Genomic DNA, 26,162 nt, shown 5'->3' on the forward strand with positions numbered 1-26,162 from the left:
CTCTGCCTAAACTCTAAAGGGGAGGAGTGCAGTCTGAGGGGTTTCCGTGTCCAAGTGTAGAAAAGGGATGATTGTCTCCACAACTTGGAAGTGCAATGTTTTCCAGCAGGGTATTCATAAATTGACCATCTGTTAGCTTTAATTAAAGAATCCATTTTAGTCTAATGGATTAATACTGTTGCTTATCATGGCTACTTGTATTGTTATTTCCTTGTACAGGCCCATCAATCTGTATCCTCCTGCTGCTTCTGGCCTTTGTGATAAGGACCCTCTCTTCTGATCTGTGCCTTTACATGATGGAGTCCTTGTCTGTAACTAATGCTGCTGGTACATCTAGTATTATGCTGCAGGAAGGAAAAGGACCCAACAGGCTTAGGTTGCCACTATACATATCTTTAAGAAAATAAATTGATATCAAATAATGGTGAAAGGTATTTTTCTAGGAGTCTTATTCTGAGGAGTATGTCTTGTGGAGATGTTATGAAGGTCATCTTTGAAGTATGCTATGTCAGAACTTTGTTCGCTGAATATTGTGTTTGTGGTGTAATTTTAACAGTTCAGTAACATTTTAGTTCAAGATCAAAATTCTTTACTCTGTATTTTGCATAGACTTTTTAAAATTTATTGCCAGATCTGGTCCAAAAAACAAAGTACAAAAGTAAAGCATTTCTGTTCAGTAGTTGATCAGAATATTGTTTATTGCCTCTTTCTAGTCTACTCCTTGTGGTGGTGAAACTGTGCTGGGTCCAACTCTATTTTATAATGGAATCTGCTTTTCAAAAATCTTCAGATACGCAGTTTAGAACAGCACAGTTGATTCAATCTTCTAGGCTTTTTCTTCCTCTTCTTTGCCACTTGGTTGCAGATGTTAAATAGAAAATGATCATAAAGGGGCAGTTGTGAGTTTCAGGGCCTTGAAAAATGGCAAAATATTTGAGTATAGTACCACATTTTAATGTAGTAGGTATCTTCATAAATGTCATATAAAGGGAAAAAAATGACATCTAAAAGAATACTGTAGTATTTGTGGAAGTCTAGGGGAAGCAATGTTTCAAGGATAATTGATCCTTGAATTCATAGAAGTATTAATGTTCCAATAATCTTCCAATGCAATGTTTTGGAATGAGTTGTCTGATGCAAGACTGCCTCATGTTTTTTTGGTACCTTCATAGTGCATAAATGTAATCAGATTTCTGATAAAAGATCTGTTGTTTCATAAAAGAATTGTAAAGTAGGTAGTACTTAAAATTCTTTGAAATGGGTGGGCTTGCAGAAGATGAGTGTTTTTTATCAGAAGCATTGGCTTATTCATTCTTATTAGAGGACCTATCAGTATTTTGGTACTTAGTGTGTGTGTTAGATGCTGAATAAAGCATTCTTGATTCACCCTGCCTGTTTGACAGGTTCATTTTTCGGCTCATTTTAAGTGTGGGGGAGAAGTGACAGCAAAATATGCTCTAAAGAGTTCATTATGGTACTTATTTTATTCCTGTGATATGCCATGGAGGATGGCTCAAGGTACCCTGGAAAGACTCGTGTATTTGAGAAGTACCTTATTAATACCATGTAAATTACTTCAACTTTCTTTTCTGTAGACCTTGGGGAAAGGTTTGTATGAAGTAAGAAACAAATCATGTCTTCAGCTTGCTCACTCTTGCAAACTGTAGAACTGAAGATTTTGGAACTCTTTTTTTTTTTTTGAGATGAGTGCACATTTGTAGTGAGAAAATAAACATGAAATTTGTTCAACTCCTGAATTTAAGTGTAGGTGTATAATTTATTCCTTGTTCACGAGGGCTGCTCTCAACAGTACATTCTACTACTTTAAAATGCAAGGCTGTAGATTTTTCCTGCTTTTAATGAGCTAGCCATCTGAAACAACTATAGGCTAGATCTCAGCTCAGAATATGGACCTTGATTTCTTCTTATTACTTTACAGCATCTTAACTTGATCATTTTAACTGGTAAAGGTATGTGGAGGTAATCAGTAGAAAAGAAAAACATGATCTGAGCAAAAATTGCAATAAATACATAGAATTCTTTTAGAAAATTTTGACTGAATAATATGCCTGTAACTTTCTTCTGTTTAATGGGATGTTTGACTAGGAGGAAGCCTTTATAGGAGTGGCATTTGCTGATTCTAACTTTGTATAGTGGTTGAACAATTTGTTTTCTCTACCTCTGTTTCCCCCCCCCCCTCTGTTATAGGACTACAATGATGAAATCAGACAGGCACAGCTTCAAGAATTGACATATTTGAATGGTGGTTCAGAAAACGCAGAAGTTCCAGTAGTTCGTGGAAAACCATCTATTCGTGCAAGAGGAGTACCGGTTCCTGCTTTGTCCAGGTAAATATCTCAACTGCAGTGGGTTCTTGTTTGAGTATGTATATTCTAAGCTTATTCTTTCAAACACTAACAATAATAAAAACCTCAAAGTACAGTGGTAAGAAATGTGAAATAAAGATCCCAAAATAAGAACAAAGGGAAATTATCTTGATTCTTCAAAGCCAGTCTAATCAGTTTGGACTGAAGTAAGAATTAACAGTGAGCTGAGATCTGTCTTATGGAACTTGGCAGGTAGGGTTTAAGAAACACTATGCATCATAAAAGATGTTTAGGCTTACTATGAGCACTTACATGACTGCTAACTTTCACCTGCTCTTTAGGTACGTGTAGAGGCTACATCTTGACCCTGTGGAGTTGACAGCTTTTGCAAAACTGCTAAAAAGTGTCCTGCTTTTACTTAGGAATTTCATAGTGATTTCTCTAGAATAATATATGATGCAATAATACATAATAACATAAACATTCCATTTTTTACTGTTATAGTGGGCTTTCAGGGTTGTGTTATAGAAATGTAGAAGTGTTTTAGAGGTAGACTTACGATTTCAGCTTATCTCAGTGGAACATTTTTCATTTAAAAAGTGGATTTTGTTTGATTCAGGAATAGACAAGTTTACTGCTTCTTTTGCCTTATTTTTCTTGACACAGGAGATCTCTTTACTCTAGCATCCCCTATCTTCATTGAAGTACTGAGATGACAGCTTCAACTCCTTTGAGTGCTGAAGTGTGAAAACAAAACTAAATAAAGTGCATAACAGTTTGTTACAGTACAGAAAGATTGTGACTGCAGCAGCTAAGTGTAACAGTTTTCTCTGGTAAACTGTTCTCCTTCAGCTGTAGCTATGTTTCTTTATTAATGCAAGCTTGAAACTAACATTTCAGCTTTTAAAACTTCAAACTGTTTTGAAGTGTTTTAGCTCAGATTAAGCATGTTAGACTTCAGTTAAATATCTTGTTTTCAATTTTTCCATAGATACCTGTAACAGGTCTCCTACAGATGCTGTCAGGGCTTGGTACAGACACTTGCAGTTTTGTTTCATGTTTTTGTTTCTAATGTGTCCTTAAGCTAGTATTTTTGTGATACATAAGATGGTTGTTTACTCTGATCTTGCATCCTTATCTATCACTAAAGTTCCTCATATGTAATTTCCACTATTAATTATGTAGTACATGTGTTCTTAACTTTTTCAGAGTATTAAAATTCTCACACTCATGCTTCCATCCTCTAGATTTCAGATTAAGTTTTCAAACATGCATGTAAGACATGCAGGCTGTTATTCAGCCAAGTCATTTGTAGTTCATTACACTAGCATATTCTTGAAGAGCCTTCAGGGTAAATTTAAATGTTAGCATTTGACTTGGAGATGACGGCTAAAAATTGCTTTTGTCCCTCTGTTTTCTAAAGAAAACTGTAAGGCTGTTGGTTATGTCCTTACTTTAAAGATTCTCCTTAAATTTGTCTTTTTTTCCCCTCAGAAATTGAGGTTCTACTGTAACATAAAAGATTCCTTTAGTGAGATTTAAAATGTCGTTGCTACTGAGAGGCTACAGCTGTTGGGATGAGATCTCAAACTCAGTTCTAATGCTCTGATTCTTTTTAGCACAGACTGTGACTTCAGTGAGTAATATTTTCATTAGAGGAAGGCTTTGTTTTATGATGAGACAAGTTGGATAACAAGCATCCTTGAAACCTGTAGGAGAGACTGAAGCAAAGCTTTCATATTAAGAAATTGTACTTGAGTATCTTCAAAGTAGTCAAAAGTCTGAGAAGACTGGAAAAATTAAGTCTACAAGATTAATCTGTTTGTAATCTGCAGAATATTTTTAAGGTATCAGCCTTTGATCTTTGGTACTTGACATATCCCAGTGAGGATGTGATAAGTGTTAGAGTTCACAAGCCTTTCTATATTAAGTTATTCCTGAACAGTTTCTCTTAAATACTAATTTATGCCTTTTCTTACTCCTTATCAAACATCTTGAAACTGGAGATAATGCATCTTAACAAGTGCCTTCTTTTAAGATGACTATATATATGTTCAGTCGCATACAAAAATTTCACTTAATACATCTGTCATGCTTTCATGCAAAATGCTAGCTTGTACACAGGTATTCCTGTATACAGTAAGTAAACTCCTAGTGGTTTTGGTTTGACAGCATAATTTTTATTCCAGTGTTTCTGGATTGCTCCAGGCTTCTTTGCTGTAACTTTTTTTAATGACTCTACAGCCAAATACTATTCTGGGGAGGTAAGGGGAGATCACGGAACTTGGGCTTAGACTTGCTTCTTTCCATCTACTACTGACTCCTTTTATATTTTTTTTCCTCCCTCCTAATACTGCTAGACATTATGACCTTCAGATACTATCACAACATTTCTGCCATTTTCTGTGGGGATTATGCTGAACATCAACTTTTTATTAAGTATTACTTGCCTTCTCTGACAAAACAGGACAGATCTTCCCTCAGGTTTATCAATTGAAAAGAATTTCTCATAAAGCCGACATACAGGAATTGACCTGACCGGTAAAAGAAATAGCTACATATCTGTATTCCTGAATGTGTTCACATGTTCTTTATTTTGTTCTATTTACTTTTGATTAATTTTTCTATGTATACAGGGTTAGGATCCTGTCATTCCATCTAGGGACAAATAAAGCTATTGCAGAAGTTGTAGGCTAGAATTTGCTGTCTATATTAAAAGTAATACAAGGTGATGTGGATCACTGCTGTAATGTGTTCACAAATTCAATTGTCCTTTGTTGGTCACTTCATTAAATTTAAGTAATTCCTTATATACTGTCTACAATAAGCTGTTTTTTGAAGAATAGTTTAATTTTGGAAGCACATATATAATGTTCTCCAAAAGCATCTATAAAGGTTGATAAAGCCACGTATATTCAGTGTATTCGACTTATTTTATCTTTTAATAAATCCCCTATTTATCAAAAAAACCCCACCACCCTCTGAAACTTGAATGTATGTATTACTACTTGACACAAGAATATGAAATAAAATTTATGTGGGAGTGTTTGCTTCAGCAGTGATTCACACTTTTTTTTTTTTTTTAAAAAAAAAGAGACCAAGATCATCAAGTCCAACCATCAACCTGTCCTGTCAAGTCCATCATTAAATTGCATCCCTCAGTGCCACATCCCCATGTCTTAAATACCTCCAGGGCTGGGGACCCCACTACTTCCCAGGGCAGCCTGTCCCAATGCTTGACCACCCCATCAGTGAAGAAGTTCTTCATGTTCAATCTAAACCTATCCTGGCATGATTTGAGACAGTTTCTTTGCATTCTAATGCTTGTCACCTGAGAAGAGATTGACACAGTCTTTGCTGCAGCCTCCTGTCAGGTAGCTGTAAAGAGCTCTACCCTCAGCCTCCTCAACTCTATACTAAATCCTAATTCCCTCAGCCATTCCTCACAAGTATCATTTTCTTGTCTCTTTAATGAGCTTTAAGAGCTTCATGGCTCTTCTCTGTGCATGCTCAGACAACTCATCTTTTTGGGTGAGGGACCCAAAGCTGAACACAGTGTTTGAGGATGCAGTGCTGCATACAAGGGGGATAATCCCTGCCCTAGTGCTGCTGGCCATGTTAATTCTGATGCAGGCCAGGGTGCCTTAAGCATTCTTGGCTACCTGGGTGCACTGCATAGCTCATGATGGCCAGCACCCTCAGGTCCTTTTCTGCTGGGCAGCTTTCCAGCCACTCTTCCACAAGCCTATACTGCTGCCTGGAGTAGTTACGACTCAAGTGTAGGTCCCAGCATTTAACCTTGCTGAATGCTGTAGAGTTGGTCTGCCTGTTGATCCAGTCTATCCTGATCACCATGCAAAGCCTGCCTTCCTCTCAAGCAGTTAAATGATACAGTGATTAAAAGGTGGGAAGCGTAGCTCTGTGATGGACACCTGGATATTGAAGTGTTCAGTAGTTTGGTACTCACAGCTTAAAATAATAGATGTCTACTGTAAAACTAAGCAAAAATATCTACTGTTTGAGCAATGTTGACTATGCTTAAAGAAGGAAAACATCTCAACATCTGTTAAAATTTGTTAGTTTACTGAACAGCTGAAAGTACTGCACATGTATGGGATTATGAATGTTAAAATTAAAGAATTCCAAGTATTAAAGTGTTTTTTGGAACTGGTCCTAAATTTCCCAAGTGTTTTTATATTAAATCATTCTTACATTTACTTCCTCTCCTTGAGGAGTGACATTGAAAAAAGATCTTCATACAGTGGATTCTAATTTAATTTGTGTTCAGTAAAACATAAAAAAAAAATAAAGGAAAGCTGTAGAGTGCCTGTGATTGCATAATCAGAATACTTTTACTAACTCATGAATTCATCCTGTGAAAGAAGAAACTTGAACACACTTGAATAACAATCAGTATATAATACTAGAGAGAAGAAATAGTGGTAATTGATAAGATGTCAGAGCTATTACCCAGAGAAACTGGAGAGAAGGTAGGCCTGCTAGGGTCAAAGGCAGTAACTTTGTTGTGAATAAATCATAGAAATTGCATAGGGCTACTATAAAGTAGCAATGATAATTATTGTTAATAAAGACCTAAGAGGAATAACTGTTTAAGTAGTTCTCTGTGGGTGTATTTAAGTTGTATGAGATAGTAAAATACTACTTCATTGGCAATCAAGGATCATAATAGTACCTGTCAGTTACTTCTAAATGTTTGCTTCTCCAAGCCTAATAAATAATATAACCTGTTTTTGAATGGTACTGGTTTTCTGTTAGTGTTTTTCCCTGTTTTCTTAGTGGTGGCTTCACAGCGAGGGCAGCTGAACTCCACCACACTTCTCTTGCTCCTTCTTAAAGGAAGTGGTAAAGAAAATAATCCTCCTCCAGGCCACATCCACCTGCTCCACGGGGGGCTCCTCCATGGGCTGCAGTGTGGAGATCTGCCACAGAAGCCACTCCTGCAGCCCCCTCCCCCCTAAAGAAAAACTTGCCACGTAAACCAAATACACCCATGTGCCAAGTCAAAAATCAAGAAATTAATAAAGTACAAAATTCAATGCTTACTTAATATTTTAACTGTCTCCAGTAAGGTGCACTTCAGGATTTGTGTATAGTGATCTTACATAATTACTGTTCTATGACACTGTAGCACAGTAAAGTTTTTTGTGAAAGACCCGTTTTTTTCCTTCTTCAATTTATTTATGACAGCAGATTGAGAACACTGCTTTATAGAAATAGCTTCACATTTGATTTGTAATTTTTTTCTCATACTAAATTGCAAGCGTATATAATAAAACAGTGGTATGGGAGGAAGGTTCAGCTTCCAACAAAATAGTTTACATGATACAATTTTCAAGGGGTGTTGCGATATGATTTAACTTAAATTATTTTCGTGTGCTATTCTGACACAGATTAGTGTGTAAAAAAAAAAAAAAAAAAAAAAAAGCTTCGACATTTTGCTTTATTTGGTCTTGTCCCAGGGAACAAGACTGAAAAACTTTTTTTCCACTGCAGAGTGTATAAGTTAATTACTAACCTCCAGGAGTAAAAGTAATTCTTAATTTAGCATCTGGATTCACTTTGCCCAATTAAATGGTCAGGTTGAATTTCCTTCACTGAATTCACCACTGCCAGATAAATGCATTCTGGAAAATCAAAACTGAACTGATAATAAAATAAGTCCCAGTGGTCTCAAGTACCTAGACCATTGGATTTTTCTTTAAAATTTGTCTAGAGGTCACAATCATAGCACCTGGCTGCAATCTAGGTTTTTGATATGTGTTTAAGTACTTTTTAACTATTACAGATTGTTTAGTAGAAAATATACTTAATAGGTACTTAAAGAGTTGAATTTTCATCATCAGAGAAACTCACAGTTAGCATACTAAGATAAGATTCAAGGGTAGAGTTTTTCTCATAAATGTAGCAAAAGGCAAGCATTTTTTGTCTCCTGTAGTACTTGTTTTTGCAGTATCATAAATCTGAGGAATCACAGACAACAAACATTTTATTTCAGGTGTCCTGAAAATACGACAAACACATTTGTCTCCCATAGTGCTTAAGTACTTGGCGTATTTGTAGTATTATAAATCTGAGAGATCATAGACAATGACCATTTTATTTCAGGTGTCCTGTAAATAAGACACATTAACCCTGTTTCAAAGTTCATACGCTGTCAAAGTATACAAAAAGTTTGAAGACATGGAGAGTTAAGTGTCCATTTGTGTACACTGTTAGTCTGGATATTACTGGCAATCTCAGTATTGTAAAAGCTGTTCATATGGGCATTGGGGCAAAGAAGACATTCAGAAGACTTCTGAATGGGTATGAGACAATATGCTACAGAGGAGGGAAAACAGAAGGGCAAAAGACACTTGTATTTCAGAATTCAATGAGCAGGTAGTCAAAGCTGACATCACAGGCTGACAAAATGAGTTTTGTTAAAGTACATCTTTCAAGGTTTGGAGATAACGCTCTGTATCCTTTAGAAGGGAAACAAAGATATTTTCTTCTATAACAAAGAAATGGTGGAAGGATTAAGGAGAAGGCTAAAAGGCAACAAAATGTGTTGATTAAATTTAGATTCAGAAGCATTCTGAATGAATATTAATACAATATTTTTCTTTCTCAAAAGGAAAACTTATTTTCATTAATTTTGCTGTTTGTAATGAAACCATGGATTATATATATTAACTAAAGTTGTGGGTCAAGACTGTTTAATAGCAATTTGAATAACCGTGCTATAATTATAATTTAAATAGGAATTTGGTACCTAATTGCTGATGTTTCAGAAAGTTTCAAAATCTACTTATCCAAACTTTCAATTAATATGAAAGAATATCTGATTTTTGAAGGATTTTCATTTTCTTGAAATGTTGATGTCACCTAAAATCTTCATGACAAATAGTTTTACGTAATTAAAAAAAAAAAAAAAAAAAAAAAAGGCTATATTTTAAGTGTTGTTCATAAAGAAAAAAATACAGCCTGTAGGCAATGTGCAAAGACAAGGATATTTGGTGATGACAGCTGAAATTTGGTGTACAGAATGATGTCCTCAATCGTGAAAGTAGTGGAAAAGATTTGGGCAAACTAGAAGCCATTACGAATTTGATTTTATGGTAAAATGTCTCTCTGAAATTGATGGAACAAAGCTGTTTTGGTTTGGATGAAATACCTGTAAAAGGGTGAATTTAAATTTTACCAGATACAGGTAGGTTTTTGGATTTATAAGTGAGATGGTTGTTGTTTAAAAAGGGTAGAGAAAAGGATATCTATGCAGTTTCTGCGGAAACTGCAAAGCAGATGACTGGTGTCCCTCAGTTGTTGATTAGTGGAGAAAAAGAGCAGGAAAATAATATATATAAAAAAAAGAAGCATGAGATCAAAAAAGAAAAATGTGTTTGGATCAGAAATGGCAGACACAGCATGGAATACATGGAAAAGCTCTTTAGGAAATCTAGCTGAAAAGTCATTAGTTGTCCAGTGGGAGTGCTTTCTAATATGTTATGTGTATTTGCACACCAATAAACGTCTAGGGTATAAATGGAAGAAGAAGGATAATTAGCACATAAAATAAACTTAGAAATGGAAGTACAGTGGGTTACATTTAAGTATGTGTGAGTGTAGCTTTTACTTAAAAACACAAAACTAGAGAAATACATGAATTAAAATAGGTGTTTTGGAAAAAAAAATAGGCAAAATGAATCAGAATTCAAGTGTGGTAGGATTAACTAAAGCATAGATGAAAGATGGGCATCTTTAAAAGGATGTATTGGGAATAACCAGCCATTGGGCCATCTGTTTTGCCCATAACAGATGTCTGCTGCATAGCTGTAAGTTTGAGATGACTTACAGGAGTCATCACATTGTTGAGAGATGTCAAAGTCAATAAGAAGGGCTTCTGTGAATACTTAAGTACTAAAAGCAAGACTAAGGAAAATGTGGCCCCACTGCCAAATGGAACAGAGTGACACACACACACACACAAAAAAAAAGGCTAAGGTCCCTAATGCTAATGAGATCGTGAGGTCTCCCTTCTTGGAGATCCTTAAAAGCTGTCTGGACGTGGTCCTATGCAGCTGACTCTATCTCAGGTGGCTCCTCCTTGAGGAGGGGGACTGGGCAAGATGACCTCCAGGAGGGTACCTTCCAAAATCCACGATTCTGTGATAACATTTTGTAGGATCAGTCATAGTGGCTGAGACCTTAAGGCAATCTGGTTTAATATTCTATTTCTCCTACTTGATATGCCCTGTTTCTTACATAGGGAATGACAGGTGAATAATTCCTTTTATATCTTTTCCACTGCATTGATGTTTTTGTTATATTTTATCAAAGTATGTTGTCCTCAGTTTTCCTTTGTAGCCTGAAGTGCCTTAATCTACTTAATTGTTTCTTATATAAAGGTTGTTCTATACTGCTGGTTATCATAGTTCCTGATGTTCTTCCAGTTTTTATGCCCTTTAAAAATGAGAAAACAGAATCATAAATATACATAGTAGTATTACAGCTCTATTTATTCTCTTTTTATATTTTCTATTTTTTTTTTGTCCTGAATACTGGACCAATCTTAATTATGAATGTGCTGTGCGTAGAAATAGCTCAGAACCTATTACTTTGTCTAATGTTAGAATACACACACACACTCCTACCTGCACCCTCTTCCAATTTTCTGCTTTGAATTTTGTTTGATATTTTCCTTTCCTTTCCTTGACATTCAGTTTGGCATTCAGCTCCAGATTAAAGAGCTAGGCATCTGAATTCATATTACATTTTATAAAGAGATAGTACAATTACTTTTACTTGTTCTTTTTGTTCTGTAACTTGTTTCTAAGTCAGCTCGCCACACCATCCCATGCATTCCCAATAAAAAAAGGTTGTAGCATGAGAACATTGTCCAATCCTTTTTGATTGTATAGCAAAAAAAAAAAAAAACATATATATATATATATACACATATATACCTTAGCATTATTTACTGTTGTTTTGGCCTTCAGACTCTAGGCAACCTTTCTGATTTCAGGGTGTTTGAAAGATTTCTAGCTGTTTTAGGCTTTTTACAAATGTCTTAAATTATCTGACCTGCTTTTGTGAGCGTTTCAAACTTATTTTATTTGTGTTTGTCCCTCAGGTTCAAAGATGGGTTCAGCTTTTTAAGTTATACGTGATTAAATACCTCCTGCCCTGCTGTCCTAGTTTTACTGAGCTCCTTTTGCCTTCTCAAATTTATCTTGATTTTTTTTTTTGACAGTCGTGTATTTGGTGTGACTTCCCTTGGGATGTTCTTGAATGTCTTCCCATACTGTATATACACATTTTACTCTTAAATGAATCTTTTAAAACATAATTTATATTCTAATGTAAATTAATTTTTCAAATTAATTAATTTTCCACATTATGCAATACCAGAACTGTGTTGTTTTTTTGTGAAGGTACGCAAAGGTTCCCATTCAAGTGGTTCTCAATACTATGAGTCAGTTTCTGTTTGTTGCTTCTGCCAGCCAAGCATTAGTTCCTTGATACCTTCTTTAGTTTCTAAAAATTATATCTTACTATCACACCGTGATATGACATTGACTCCATCTGCATGGTGTTAACTGAACTCTCCTGTTTTTGTCTTTCTTGTCTCTGCACCGTTCTGTAGTCTCCTGCAGCATGGTGCAGTAATCATATGAGTGGTGTAACACAGTACTAGGCTTCTCAGGTTGTTCATGCCTCCTTTAAGAACTCCTGAAGAAAAATGTATATAAATGGTCTCCTAAGACAGCAGAAGCATGGTTTCCAACCGTCACCGCACCAATCCTATTAACTTTTTTGAAATGCAGAAAAAACCTTTTCATCCCGTGTATCTGATGTTATAATACCTCTTCAAGAGTAAACCTATGCTGGCTCAGAAAACGGTTTTCCTCCCTCAAACGTTTTTCCATGTTTTTCAGCATGTCCAATTTCCTGCTGCTTTCATTTGTACCCTAGCTAAAGGATGCCATGGAGAAAATTACGGCTTGTGATTCTTGAGTTTTTTACTGATTTTTTTTTTTTTTTTTAACTTGGTATTGACTATTGTCTATGCCAATAGGCTCATTTCCCTTTCTTTGGCTTCACTTGGAAAGTGTCACATTTGCTATTTCTTTATATTACTTCAGCAGGCTGTGTCTGGGAACATCTCTGCTCACCCCTGCCCCCACTACAATGAAGTCAAATAAGCAGCTGGTACCCTGTCCTGAGGAGGCATTCTACAGATTAGCCAAAACCAAGTAATAAGCACAGTTTTAAATCACTTACTCTCTAGGCTTGTTTAAAATACTTTGTGACTGTGTTTTGATCAGTAATTAGAAGTAATTAGATACTGATTGTAGCCAGTGTTTACATTTCTGCATTCTTTCATCGCTGGTGCACTTTTTCAGATACTAATAATCTCTGCTAAATTTATTATATTTTTTTCTGATAAGTTAATAAAAATATATGACAGTTGAAATACGAGATATCAAGAGATTTGGGTCTTATTCTGTACCATTGGTTGAGTTGGAAATTTCTACTGAAATCAGGACAGAATATTTTTACTCAGCTACTACTTCGGAAATTATTTAGATAACGGCTTGATATGTAGAAAAGGTTGTGAAGAATTTGTGCTTGTTCATTTTCTTCTATTAACTGCTACATTAGACTAATGGTATGACTTCCTCAAAGCAAGTCTGTATGCCTACAGAGCAGTCATTTAAACTCAGTTATAGTCAGTGGGGGAAAATGGACTCCTTTAAAAAGGAGATGTCTATTAGCAATATTTTAGACATCCTGTTTAAAAGTGGATAATTGATGTAAGCTTCACACAAGTTATGCCTGTAGGTCTCTCCCTTTACTATAGGGAGGCAGGAGGGAACTCTACCTGTAAATGGATCAAATATTTCTGAAAACTGTCCTTGTTTAGGTTTCAGATTTTTACATATATTTTTACATATATTAAGTGTTCAAATTAATGTGTTACAGATTAACCTTTATTATTCTTTTAGAATTTTAAAAACACCTATGTATATACTGCTATTTCATGTCTTTAAGTACATATAGAACATGAGGTTATGTCCAATTAATCACCCTGCACATTTATTACGTGTTTGAATGTTTCCTGCAACAGCTGGAAACCTCTTCTTTAGGGAAAAAAAAAAAAAAAAAGAAAACTTATTTATTCTGATCTGTTCAATCTCTTACGTGCAACATGATATTTGGATTGCATTTAGAAGCTTGCTCAGGATCAGAAGGGAGTTGCAGCTGATTCCTCTGTGCAGGATTTGAGTATTATGTGTCCTGACAGGTTCAAATTAACATGATATTCTATGATTGTGATTTCACATACTATAAATAAATTGTAGTGAAGATGATTGATTCCAGCAAATTGATTTGGGTGTCTCTGTGTATATGACCAGCAAAAAAGAATGGCTGAAGCTAGTAAGAAGTTCATCAGTGAATCATACGTCTCATTTTTATCTTTCAGTATTTATGGCTTAATGTGTATAATTGGATTCAAACACAAAGAAAAATGCCAAACTAAAATTGCTCTTTCGTAGGGTTTTTGTCTGGCTGTAGCAGAGCAAAACTGTCATATGTGAGGGAGGGAGCTGTTGAAAGGGATACCAGGGAGTTGTTATTTAATGATAAGTGATCCATGTATTCACAGGGGTCGTGGAGGAGTGCCTCCGCCACCAGCAGGAGTACCAAGAGGTGCACCAGCGCCCAGAGGAGTGCCTCCCAGTAGAGGACCAGTCAGTCGTAGCCGTGGACTTCTAGCACCCAGAGCAAGAGGAGTACCTCCACCTGCAGGCTACCGGCCCCTTCCACCACCTCCAGCACAGGAGACTTATGGTGAATATGTAAGTTGAGCTGTTTTCAGAGCTGTTGACATGAAGCGTATTGATTTTTGGAGGGATGAGCCTAACTATCACTTTAGAACTCAGCAGAATTTCTTTAATTAGTACCTAATTAAGTCTTGCTCCGAGAATTTATGGAGAACGTGCTAATCTCATTACTTTCTTAGACTTGAACTGTTTCGTATCACTTCAGGTTGTATGTGCTATCATAAAGACATTTGCAGTGCATTTGGCAAAATATTTATGTAGCTCTTAACCACATTAGGTTTCTGCTTTAAAAATCTGAAAAATCTCACTGTCAGTAGACCTTTAATTCTGAACTGAGAATAATGTTCTACTCTTTAGCCTAGAGTCATATTTATAGTCATACTGCAGTTATTATAATGATTAGACAATTAAAATACTTTTATGAAAGCTTCAGAATTGATCAAAAAATTTTTAACAATTGCACAGTGCATCTCAATAAGCCTTACATTTTTGTCTTGAGTTCACTGCAATAAAAATTAAACATATCAAAATATTTTGTCTGACTGAAAATTACAGATGGTTATGAATTGTATGAATTGTATGAATTTAATATATTCTGAACTTATGAAGCAGAAGAATAAAGAAGCTTATGAAATCAAAACTATAGTCATAAAAATGGATTGTCTTACAGAAAACGTTTTCAAGGATAAAGCTTTTGATGTTTTTGTATATCTTAAAGCTTTGTTTGTCCTTTTTAGAGCCAGATCTGTTGTTCAAACTATGTATTTTTTTATTCAGACTAGCAAAAGAGGAGTTCACGAGTTCCAGAAAAAGTTTTTCCTATTCAGAAGTCTTCTTTTATGTCAAAACCTTTCTTCTATCTATATTCTCCCTCCCATCTTACCACATCTTCCCCCCACAAAAGCTCCAAATCAAATCTTAACCGTTGTCCATTTGATCAGAAACCTAAAGTTCTACGTAACATTGCTTTATGGAGATACAAGTTAAATGTCATTAGCATGAACATTTTTGTACATACCTGAACAATAAAGGACAATCCAATGTAGTTTCTTAACATTATGAGAATTCATATTTGAACAGCATGTTTAAATGCCCCTTGGCTATACCTGGCTTGACTGTTCAAGCTGGGCAAGTAGGTGGTTATTTCATAATGCTTTCAAAGCAATCAACCCTGGTAGTTCTTTCAAATCAATCCAGTCTTTTTCCACAGCATAGGCAGTAGAATGGATAGTGATGTGGTAGAAAGTAAACCTGAGTAATTTCATACTTAAAAATACCTATTTGTAGCATATGTACAAAAAAGTGTATGGTATGGATATAACCAATAGCATCTTGAATCTGTATCCCGATGTAGGCTTCTGTCCTGAGAGAATGATTAGAAAACACCCACTATAATGAAAAACAGTGCTACGCTATAAAACTGCTAAAATGAATATTCTCTACAACTGGATCACTTATTTTCCAAACAAGATATCTGAATCAGGATAAATATGTTACGCTGCAATTGAAAAGACGAAACTGTGCAAACTGGTCCATTTTAAAATTACCATATTTTGTGTCTTTGTGAGCTTTGTTAGAAAACTCTTTCTAGGACATGAACCATTAGGGTATTATATGTTAGGTGTTAAAGCTTGATACTGTTTCCACCTGCCCAATTGTAGCATACAATCTAAGTGCCCAAACTGTGTATTTTATTGGTTTAGGTTACATGGTGAGAGTCATTAGTAACATTTCTGTCCTTGCTTACTAATTGCTGGTTGCCTATGTCTAAGTATCAAGTGCTGTTTTGCAAACTCAATATCCAAGGATGGTAAAGTGTCACAATTTGCTGAATTGTCGACAGAGTGACAACATCACTCATACTGGAGGTATCGTAACATGTTATTTTAAGCAGCATCTGTGGCATATAGTTTCTGAGCTACAGAGACCAGGATATCTGGAGAAGTTACAGAGCAGCATTTGAAACTTTTCCATTGAACACTGGAATGTCTGTGAGGGTCCATGATGGTTTTCATTCATATAGGCTTGCAAGCCTCTACTTTGTGCTTGTTAAAATAGTGTGCAAATATACAAGTTTAGAAAGAAGCAAACTGTATTCTGGATGTAAGCCTTCGACCGCTTGCTTCTGTAATTCCGTAATCTAAGATGATGCAGTACTTGCATACATAAAATCTTGCCCTTTTCCTCTGACATACTGTTATGTACATGATGTGACAGAAAATGAGGCCATTATTAACTCACATAAACAGCTTCCGCTTTCAGTCACTCCCTTTAGCAACCTCTTTCTGTAGCCCTGAACATCTGTCAGACCAATGAATCTTTAACATCTAAGAGTAATTTACTCAGTTCTGCCTACTGCCTAACATGCTCCCCTCACCCATCCCCCCCCCCCGCCCCCCCCTTTTTTAAGATGTTACTTTATAAAACACCAAAATGGAAGATAGTAGTCTGAAAAAACAGAAGGGTTAATTCTGAAGAAAGAGTCTTACACTGGGAAAATAGTGCCAGAAGCAAAAAATAATTTATTTGGATGTAGATGCATTTTAACAAGGACTCAGTGATCAACAGAAATAGGTGATCATTTCTGTCCCATGTTTGGAGCCCATAAGGAAGTTGTCCAGAACGTAACTGTTACAGAAGGGTCTACACAGAGGTAGACTGTATCCATCCATCAATCAGCCCTCTTAAATGTCTGTAATGCTGACTCTGGATGCTTGATGTGGCCTTTCCTGCTGAAGTCACACAACGTACTGGACTAGGAGCAGTGCCTGCACATTTTTCCAGTTGAGTATGCCTAGTTTTCCCACTCCACTTTTGCATGTCTCACTTACACATCTCATTGAGTCCCACAACCCATTTCTCTGGACTTTACATTATTGCTAGTACCATGATAAAGATTTTGAAGCTACTAAACCACAGTTCCTTATTGTTTCCTGTTAAGTTTTTTTTTTTTTTTTTTTAATAGCTGTAGCATCAGCTTGGACTGTAGGAAAAATCCCAGCATCATCAGCCAGACAGCTTTATAATCACTTTTCTAACCTCACTGCTCTGGTGTGATAAACTTGTTCCAATGGCTAATACGCCTCCCATTTTTGCATCTTCAACTGCTTGGGTCAGGAAAAAGCCTAGTATGAGATGGAAGCATGGCCAGGATTATTTTTATAATACCTGGATAAGGGAAAACATACGAGTTGATAGATTTATTGAAGCACTTGCAGATAGTCTCAGGGACACTGTTCTCTTAATTATGAGACTGTTTCTGTATTTACTGAACCAAACATGTGCAATAGATAAAAGTCAAAATATTTTTAATGTGTTTTTAAACTGACAATTTATTCCATTAAGATAAGGAACAGAAATTGTATTTAACTACTACCTGGAGATTTTAATCGTTTCCATAATTTTCAATAAGCAAGAAATACGTAACAGTATGTTAGCAATTCACTACTTCTTTTTTTAGTGTTGACTCCTTAATCAATATTCAGGTAAACAGAGGTTAGAACATAACTGTTCAATCTCAATTACTGTCTAGTAACAGTTTATGCTTTTTGCTTCTTCTTCTTGTCTCTACCAGCTTTAAACCTTTGGGGCTTTTTTCCAAATCAGTAATACAGCAATGGGGCTGAAGCCTTTTAAGATTAGATTTTTATTCACTCCTGCTCTTGTTTCACAGAAGTGTTTTTCAAAAATTCTCTAAATATTTGAATTCTGTACTCTGTGGGAACATATTTGTTATGATGCCCTGCCGAGTCCTATTTTGACTGCTTATATGTTTTAAATGAAATGGGAGATTTATCTGAGTTGATAATCAAATGTTAGGCATTAAGGACTGGGCTTTTAATGTAGATTGTTTAAAGTAAAATGAATTCTTGTGGCAGTGTGGAACTGAAAAATAACTGTGATTGAGCAAGTTATGGTCAAGATTTGCTTCAGCAGTACTTCAGAAAGCAATCAGTTCTAAATGTTCCTCCTAGTGTGTGTGAGTGTGAAGTGGATCTTTAGTTCTGTTTCTGGATGTTTATTGTTGTTTTCTTGTGTCCAGACAAGGGTTACCTAAAGCAGTGACCACGTACATAATGTCTAGCAGTGTTTCAATTAGAGTGCTTCAATGAGATTGCTTTCTGTAATAGAAAATTGAATTATGATGGAACGTCAAACAGTAAGAGACATAGGGAGCCTTCCTAATGTTAGGTAAATTGTAACTTGAGAAAGAACATTATGAACAATTTAAAATTACATGTCAATATTTTTTAATTTGAAGATACAGGCTTCTTCAAAGGATGAACAAAGCAGTTGGAATATAACAGATACTGATAACAAACTTCAAGATCTAAACTTTAAAATCTGTGCTTAGTTATCATTTGATTCTGTAAGATCATAAAGCTTAGAGATTAAGTTTCTAAGTTTATAGTTCCTGAAGCATACATTTGTGGATATTTACAGAGATACCGTGTTTTTACTGGTAGACAAAGCAATGTTTTCAGACTTAATTCAGATTTAAGATTGTAATTCTCCTACTAAGTCTATTCTACAAGACTATACTTACACTACATATACTATAAGATATACTTGCTACAGTGGTATGAGACTATGCTCATTCTATTCCATGTGAGAAATGGGGAACATTCGAAGACATCATTGTAACATGCTGGATAACAATATCCTACCCAAAAAATAATCAGATAGGATGTTGTATGTCATGCTTGGAATCTCTCCAGTATTGGAAGGCCCTTGGTTTAGACTCTTGTTACAGGTATTCACATTCCTTCAGTTCTCTCTGGAGAGCATGTGCTAACCACCAGGCTGATGGCTGTCCTGGCATTCTCAGGGTCAGGAGCTGTGGTTTCCATCCTTTCCGTTTTGGAAGGAATTCTTAGAATGTTGTGCAAAGCTTAAAGGGAAAGAAGGGGTGAGGTTGGTTTGTTGACAAGTAGTGTGTGTCTGGATGAAGTCTAGACTTCATTTCACAATCTGGTGATTAATATAAAATGTGCATGAATCAATTAATGAAGGAATGAATGCAAAGTCTTACTTTTTACAGGTGAAAGCACATTCAACTGAGTAACCTACAGCCTATTGTTTAGCACATCCTCTTAGAAAGTTCGTTCAAATTCTCCCAGGCTTGATGTTGAACATTCAGTTTTAATTCTGCAGATGCTGAGTATTTGTTGTAATACAAAGTCCATTTCCTTTGTGTGAGGAAAATACCAAATGCAATAGATGCATTTAGGACTATGGACTCTGAGCGGAGGGGAAAATACTTCAATTCCTAAAGAACTGTTTACCACAAATGGAGAACCATAGAACATCCTGAATAGGAAAGGACCTAGGAGGATCATCAAGTCCATCTCCTGGCTTCACACAGGCCAATCTGAGAGTTAAAATCTAATCTGAGAGTTAAATCTAAGTGCGTTGTCTAAATGCATCTTGAACACTGACAGGATTGATGCCACAATCAGTGTATTTTTCATACCGTCAGTGTTACCACTCATCTCGTTAACTGAGTTGGCCTCAGTCCCTACTGGGTCATATGAGATCATATTTAGTTTAGAAGATTTTGAAAAACAGAGTAAGGCTTACAAAAAATATACTGTGGGAGCAATTTCTTGGAGCAGTGTTCATGTTGATTTTGCAAGGTAAACTGTTTGTAAACTAGACTGCTTCTTCTCATTAACATTCATTTGCTCACTTACTGTTCCTGGTTGAAAAGGAAAGATCTGTAGGGGAAAAAAAAGGAACAAAATCTTTGTATACCATATGAAAAATACAAGTTCTTTATTTACAAGGTGAATGTCTCCTGGAATGGGGAGCAAAATATTAGGCAAAATAAGGGTTAGTCCAGAGGACGTAAGACTTGGAAAAGAGTTTAAATCCTACCTTCGTTGATTTCCAGTATAATCTTAATCTCACTTTGCAATAGTTGCACCATGTTTAAATTTACCTTGATATTCTGAATACTGATACTTTCCTAAAAACTTGCAATAGCTTTATTCAAATTAATTTCAAATATTCTTGTTTCTGTAGTTATTTTGAGTGTGAAGCTTTGTCTGATTCCTGGAAAAGGGTTTGAAGAAGCTTCATTCTCTAGGAACTACATAAATGATCTTTTTGTCCTTTCTGTCTCTGTTCCCTTCTGTGGATAACGTTGTGGTTTACACTTTTTTTTTAAAGCAACGCGTTCACTGAGTTTTTGTTTTACAAAAGTGCTTAAAGTCAGTGTAAATTCTGGTAAGGCTTTTAGAAAGGAAGTTCAAAGCATCAGAACGTTGTCTTTTTTTTTTTTTTTAAATTGCAATGTTCTGTTTCATGCTAGTTAGGTCAAGAAAAAAAAAAGAAATGTGAAAAAAAAAATTAAAAGAGTTTTAAAGGTATTAAGACCCTCAATTCATTGTTTCATTCTCTTTTATGTTTACCTTTGCTTTTGGGATTTTCAAGATGTGCTGAAGAAACAGTGGAAAATCTTTCAATCAGACATTTTAGCTGTGGAAACAGTAGAATTTTTTTTGGAGGAAAAGCTGAAAAGTTTTTATGCCTGCTTATCTTGAGGTTGCAACATAATCTGTATTGTGTATATAAAATATTTCTTGAATTATTTCAGAGTTCAAGCAGCTAATCTGAACTGGGGCCATGTTGTGACTTGATATTATTGCATAGGCCTTAGTTCTCCTCAGGATTCTTACTCTGGCCCTTGCCACTGTATACAGGAAAAGAGAACTGTTTTGGCGTGATAGTCACGTTGATAGTCACTTGGTTTAAATGCTGCTGCCTATACTCATTAGCAACTTTTTTGTTTTGTTTTTTAAGTGCACAAAACATAATCCACTGGTACATCTCTCCCATTTCAGAAATACCTTATTTGTACCTTATTTGTTCTGGTTGAATATGCTCTGGTCTCCTTCTAGATGAAAACAGATGAAAATGTACAAACTAAGAGCTTACAGTCTGTACATGTTTGCTGCAAATGTCCTTAATGCTAGCATTCAGACTTAAGATGGAAGTAGCTGCCCATATTTGTTTTGATTGCCCCATATTCCCTGTTGTTTAAGTGATGGGGAGATGTTATTTTCACACAACAAAATGTCTGTTCCTTCCTTTTACAATTCTAATTTGCTGAAAAAATTCTTTACTGCCCTATGCTGATGTTTTCTCTTGTGCTTTCTCCTTCAAGTTAATTTCTGAGCACTGTATTTTTTTGAGCGTGATCGTTTTTATCTGAAAAGACAAAGTTCCACCAGTATTTGGTGATGAAGTACTGGTTTAAGTATTAATTTCAGAGAATGATGAGGAAAAGAAACAACAACCTTTTAGTTATAGTGATAACAGCCTTAATTATTTTTTTTTTCCCTTGGATGTATTTCCGTAGTGGGGCAGAGCTGGGAAAATGATTTCTTATTGATTTGATGATTTTTTTTCCAGCACTGCAAATGGCCTTTTTGCTAAAATGAACTTTTTACCCCCTCTTTTTCCTGCTTCTCTGTCTTGTTCTCTTTGAAACATAGTTAATTTCACCTAAAGGGGGGCCAAACACTAGTCTGTCACTGTCACTGCCAGCAGATTATAATTTAAAGCCACCATTTCCTATTCCCCATGAACAAGGGTATGTTCAAAGTACTTAATCATTAGAAAGAAATACAGATGAGCAAGATTTAGCTTGATTTAGAGTATGTCGGGCACTGCAGAGGTTTTGGCAAAGATTGCTTTCATTGGTTTTATCATCATTTGACCTGTGATTGTAACTTACTGTTTAATATACTTGGAGGATGCATATTTATGTATTGCCTTTTGTTCTGTCCATGAAAAATGTCTGCACTTTGCACCAAACAATTCCAGCTACCAAACACTGCTCTTCACCCTTTGGATTTACATCAACTGCAGGTGCTATCATTAAGACAACTGCAGGCAAAAGCCCTCTTGAAGAGGAAACGTAATGTGATGCTGGTTTAATAGTGGAATTGTTAACAAGGTTAGAGATTTTGCAGAACAGTTTCTTTTTTTTTTTTTTTTCTTTTTTTTTTTTTTTTTTCAGAAGATCTCTCTTGTAATTCTAGCCATTCGTTTCCTTTGGAAAAAAAAATCTTAAGATCATAAAGAACATAAGTCAGGCCATTGCCTCTTGATGTCTTCCTGCTTGGTATTTCAAGTGCCCTGTGGAAAGTACCTGCAGTTTTAAGATGACTATAGCATTTTCAGCTCAGTATTTTTTCTACATTTTTGTATTGTAATCAATCATAAACCGTACAGCACATTTGCTGCCTTTTCTTCAGACTAATTCTGATGAGAGTTAGTTTTCTAAGTTGTCCTGAGAAGTAGAATAGTGAATGATAGAAAGTGCTTCCATTCATGGGCTAAAAACATGATTTTGTTGGGCTTTTGTTTTTTGGAGAAGAAATATGGCTTCACTCATATTCACTGTTTGCCAGTGAGTATGACATACTTAAATATACACCGATATCCTATGCTAAAGTTCTCTCCCTTTTCATTATATATATGTAAAAATTGCTTTTATTTAGGTTTGCATGATGTGTTATAGTACTGAAACATATAGTGAGATTGCTGAGAACATTTCGTATAGGTACTAACGAAGGTTAAATAAAACTCTGTCAGGAAAGTGGTCACAGCACCAAGCCTGCCAGCTGGAGTTCAAGAAAGATTTGTACAATGCTCTCAGACATGTGGTCTGATTTAGGGTGGTCCTGTGTGGAGCCAGAAGTTGGTCTTGGATGATCCTTGTGGGTTGCTTCCGACTCAGGATATTCTATGATTCTGTGATTTATTGAATCCACAAGAGGTCTGTTTCAGAAACAATAAATAGTGTGGTTTTAATTAAAAACTGAAAATACTCTGCCTTGACTAGCCTTAATAATAACCTCCCAAAAGCAAAAGTTTTCAAATGCAGCGTGACTGACAGAAAATACGATGTCAGATCTAGTTCAGGGAAAACTCTGAAACATAATTTGTCTGCCCCTGCCTCCTTACTGTTTCAAGGGAGTAGTGCACAATAAATAAATGTGGAATTTGAATCTTTTCTCTCTTAACAAGACATCATAAACAGCTCTTTAAACATAGTCTATTTTCGTATCATGTAGCACAGGAAGTTTATTTTGTTTTTAATGTATATCTGTGATTTTATAAATGTAAATACAGCAATAAAAAGGAAGAATGGATCTATTTAAGCAGATTATGGTAATTGCAACACCACAGGTTGATCTTAATGCTTAAGTGCCAGGCATACTTTATATGAAAAATGGAAACCAGTTATCTTTCCATTTAAAGCTTAGAGTCACCTTCAGCAAAATAATAATGCAAAATTTCATAAATTCTCTACTTTAGAAATTAACACACACAATGGTGAGCAATAGTGAGTTCCAAGCAAAAGTTTTCTGGAAGAGAAAGCTAGCTACATACACACAAGACTGAAAGAAAGCATTGGCCTTCACAGAATAGTACTTTCATTCTGCTGGGCATTTTGTTAGCCTGATAATGCTTTTCCTATTTCAAGTTAACTTTGTTCTTTTGTCTGCAAGAAGTCATAGATACACCATAGCTTCAGGCTAGTCTCTTTTCCCCTTCCTCTTTTTTTCCTCTTTTTTTTTTTTTTTTTCTTTTCCTTTTTTGAAGTTGTTGGTATAATGTGAAGAATAGGACCGATTGCTTAAGAATTCTCCATGAATTCCTTAGGGCCAGAGTTCTCCTAAAATGTTAAAAGGTTAATTTTAGTCCTCTGCTTCGATTTGTTGTCACTGATGTGCATATACCGCTGGAGACTGGGGAGCTAGGGATGGCTCGATCACAGTTAGCAGATTCTATGAGAGGAGACCAAATGTCATGTAAATGCTCTGGAACAGAGCAAATACATTGGCTCAGACAGCTTCTGCTGCTGATCAATGTCTGTATTGTTAACAGATGTCTGTGCATTGCATCAAGAAGTAATAAAGTGCTTGTTCATAATAACTGCCAGGAGGGAATGGTTTTGTGGGTTTAGTGTGTGGCTCATCAAGGAAAATCCATATCTGTATCAGATGGGCAAAGAAAATGCTAAGACTCTATTTTAGCTTTTAGTTTCAGGACAATGAATTATTGAAAGAGCAAACAATGAATTTCCTTTTTTGAGTGGTACCGTTTATCCATGCATCTCTTTGCGACATGCAATTGGAACAATCTTTGTTCCCTTTTCCAGGCCTATATGACATAGGCTGTCACTCCCTTGTGCCTGCAAATATTCATGGACACCCTTCTGTAATCATTGCTGGGAAGCAATCATAGTCACTGAGCTAGCAGTGGCAGAACAGTCCTGGTGGGCTGCTTGCTTGGTTTTCCATATAAGCAATTTCAAATGACGTGAAAATATTAGAAAATCTCTCAGCTTCCTGTTTGTTTTGAGGATGTCGTTGGCATTTCTGCTGTAGAAAGCTTTCCTTCTGAGCAAGCCATCAGATACAAATTATTGAAGGTGTTTTCTACTAGGGTAGGACAAGCCCCACCTAACTGACACAAGCAGTAGTTTTTATTATTATCAGTCCTCACTGAAAATTTCTTGAAAAGGGTTCTTTTCCTAGGAGAGAGATTGTTCTTTCATAAGACTTTATTCTTATATTGATACACAGGATTGATAAACACTTATTCAGAAAAAAACATTTATGTGACATTGCCTGATTTTGGTTTCTCTGGGTCCTTATGTTTTCAAAGTGCCTTCTAATTAGAGTTATTTTCATCTGGTGAAACTGGAGAAGATAACTCTAATTATTCATTGAGGCCTTTGGGATATTTGCATAGGATTTCCTAAATCTCCCATGTCAGGGATCAATACAAAGGAGATGCCATTTTTACTCAACATCAGCTTAGTTCAGTTAAGTTTATTGTTTGATCCAACGGTAAATTAGTGACAGTTCTTTGAATTTCTACATTCCATGTTTCTATGAAAGCACAGCATCATTGTCACCTGTTTTTATATTAAGCTTCCGTATGGCTTGTGGCTGTAGCTAACACGGTTTGATAACATTAGTATTTAAATGCCGTACTATTTTGGGAAGAGCAGTATTGTGGTATATACTTCAACCAAATTCTTAAATACTTCAAGAGAAACACTATTGGAGTCATTAATTTAGTGTCTTAAATAATGGTTACTAAACTCCTACAGGGTGAAGAGTGTACAGAGAGCATTCAAGGTAAAGTGGTGGTTCTTACTAGTGTTATCTCTAGGGAATTTTTCTTTCCTGTCTGTAGTCTACATAGGAATACTGAATTTAGTGTCCAGAATTAAGAGTCAGCAGCATGAAGCAGTTCACAATCTTTTATTTAGATGTTTTGGTTCCTAACTGAAGTGCTTCCCTGAACTTTCTTGAAGGTCAGTAGCTGACATACCTCAAATTCAAAGATGTGGAGACATGAAGTATTTGTAGTTTTCTCTGCACAAGACAGTAATGTTAACTAAAATATCTGTTTTGAAGCACATTGCTGCCAGTAGCTCAAGATACTTCCAAACTTATTATACAATCTTAGATGTGTGTGGAATTAGTCTCTTAATATCAAGATTTTGCCACTTCAGAGTGTATATATGTCATATATCCATTTCTGGACGGTATTGTCTTTCATATTTAGAACTAAGTTGCTACTTTGTTTCTAGAGTATGCTCAGGGTTAATATTACCTATATTTTATATCCTTTCAGGAGTATGATGATGGTTATGGAACTGCTTATGATGAGCAAAGCTATGATTCCTATGACAACAGCTATAGTACTCAAGCACAGAGGTAAGTCCAAGATCTGCAGTAACTACAGATGAACTATTGTACAGTTGGAAAGTTAATTTTGCTTAATTACGTTCTCAGACTCATTTTAGACAGGAAAAATATTATGAAAGGCTTATTAGAAATAACCACTAGTGTTTTGTCTCTAGTAGCGCAGAAGTAAAAAAGTCAAGTTACTTAATGGTTGAAAAGAAACAGTGGTATGAGACAAAGAATTTCCGTGACGCCAAATCACAAATCAA

General features: G+C 35.7%; 1 protein-coding gene across 4 annotated transcripts in view; it reads left to right on the plus strand.

Moving 5' to 3' along the window:
* Positions 1-26,162, plus strand: part of KHDRBS3 (KH RNA binding domain containing, signal transduction associated 3) — a 93,746-nt gene that overhangs the window by 45,058 nt on the left and 22,526 nt on the right. For 2 of the 4 annotated variants that reach the window (XR_004252909.1, XM_032181785.1), the window contains exons 5-8: positions 2,209-2,348; positions 12,470-12,580; positions 13,996-14,188; positions 25,841-25,923. Coding sequence is in view for 3 of the 4 variants with exons in the window: in XM_032181785.1 (XP_032037676.1) it covers positions 2,209-2,348; positions 12,470-12,580; positions 13,996-14,188; positions 25,841-25,923 (527 nt within the window). In the remaining variant the exon portion in view is untranslated. The remainder of the gene's footprint in view (positions 1-2,208; positions 2,349-12,469; positions 12,581-13,995; positions 14,189-25,840; positions 25,924-26,162) is intronic. The other 2 variants (XM_032181786.1, XM_032181787.1) reach the window with 2 other exon arrangements.

Source organism: Aythya fuligula, chromosome 2 (genome assembly GCF_009819795.1).
Source record: "Aythya fuligula isolate bAytFul2 chromosome 2, bAytFul2.pri, whole genome shotgun sequence".
NCBI lineage: Eukaryota > Metazoa > Chordata > Aves > Anseriformes > Anatidae > Aythya > Aythya fuligula.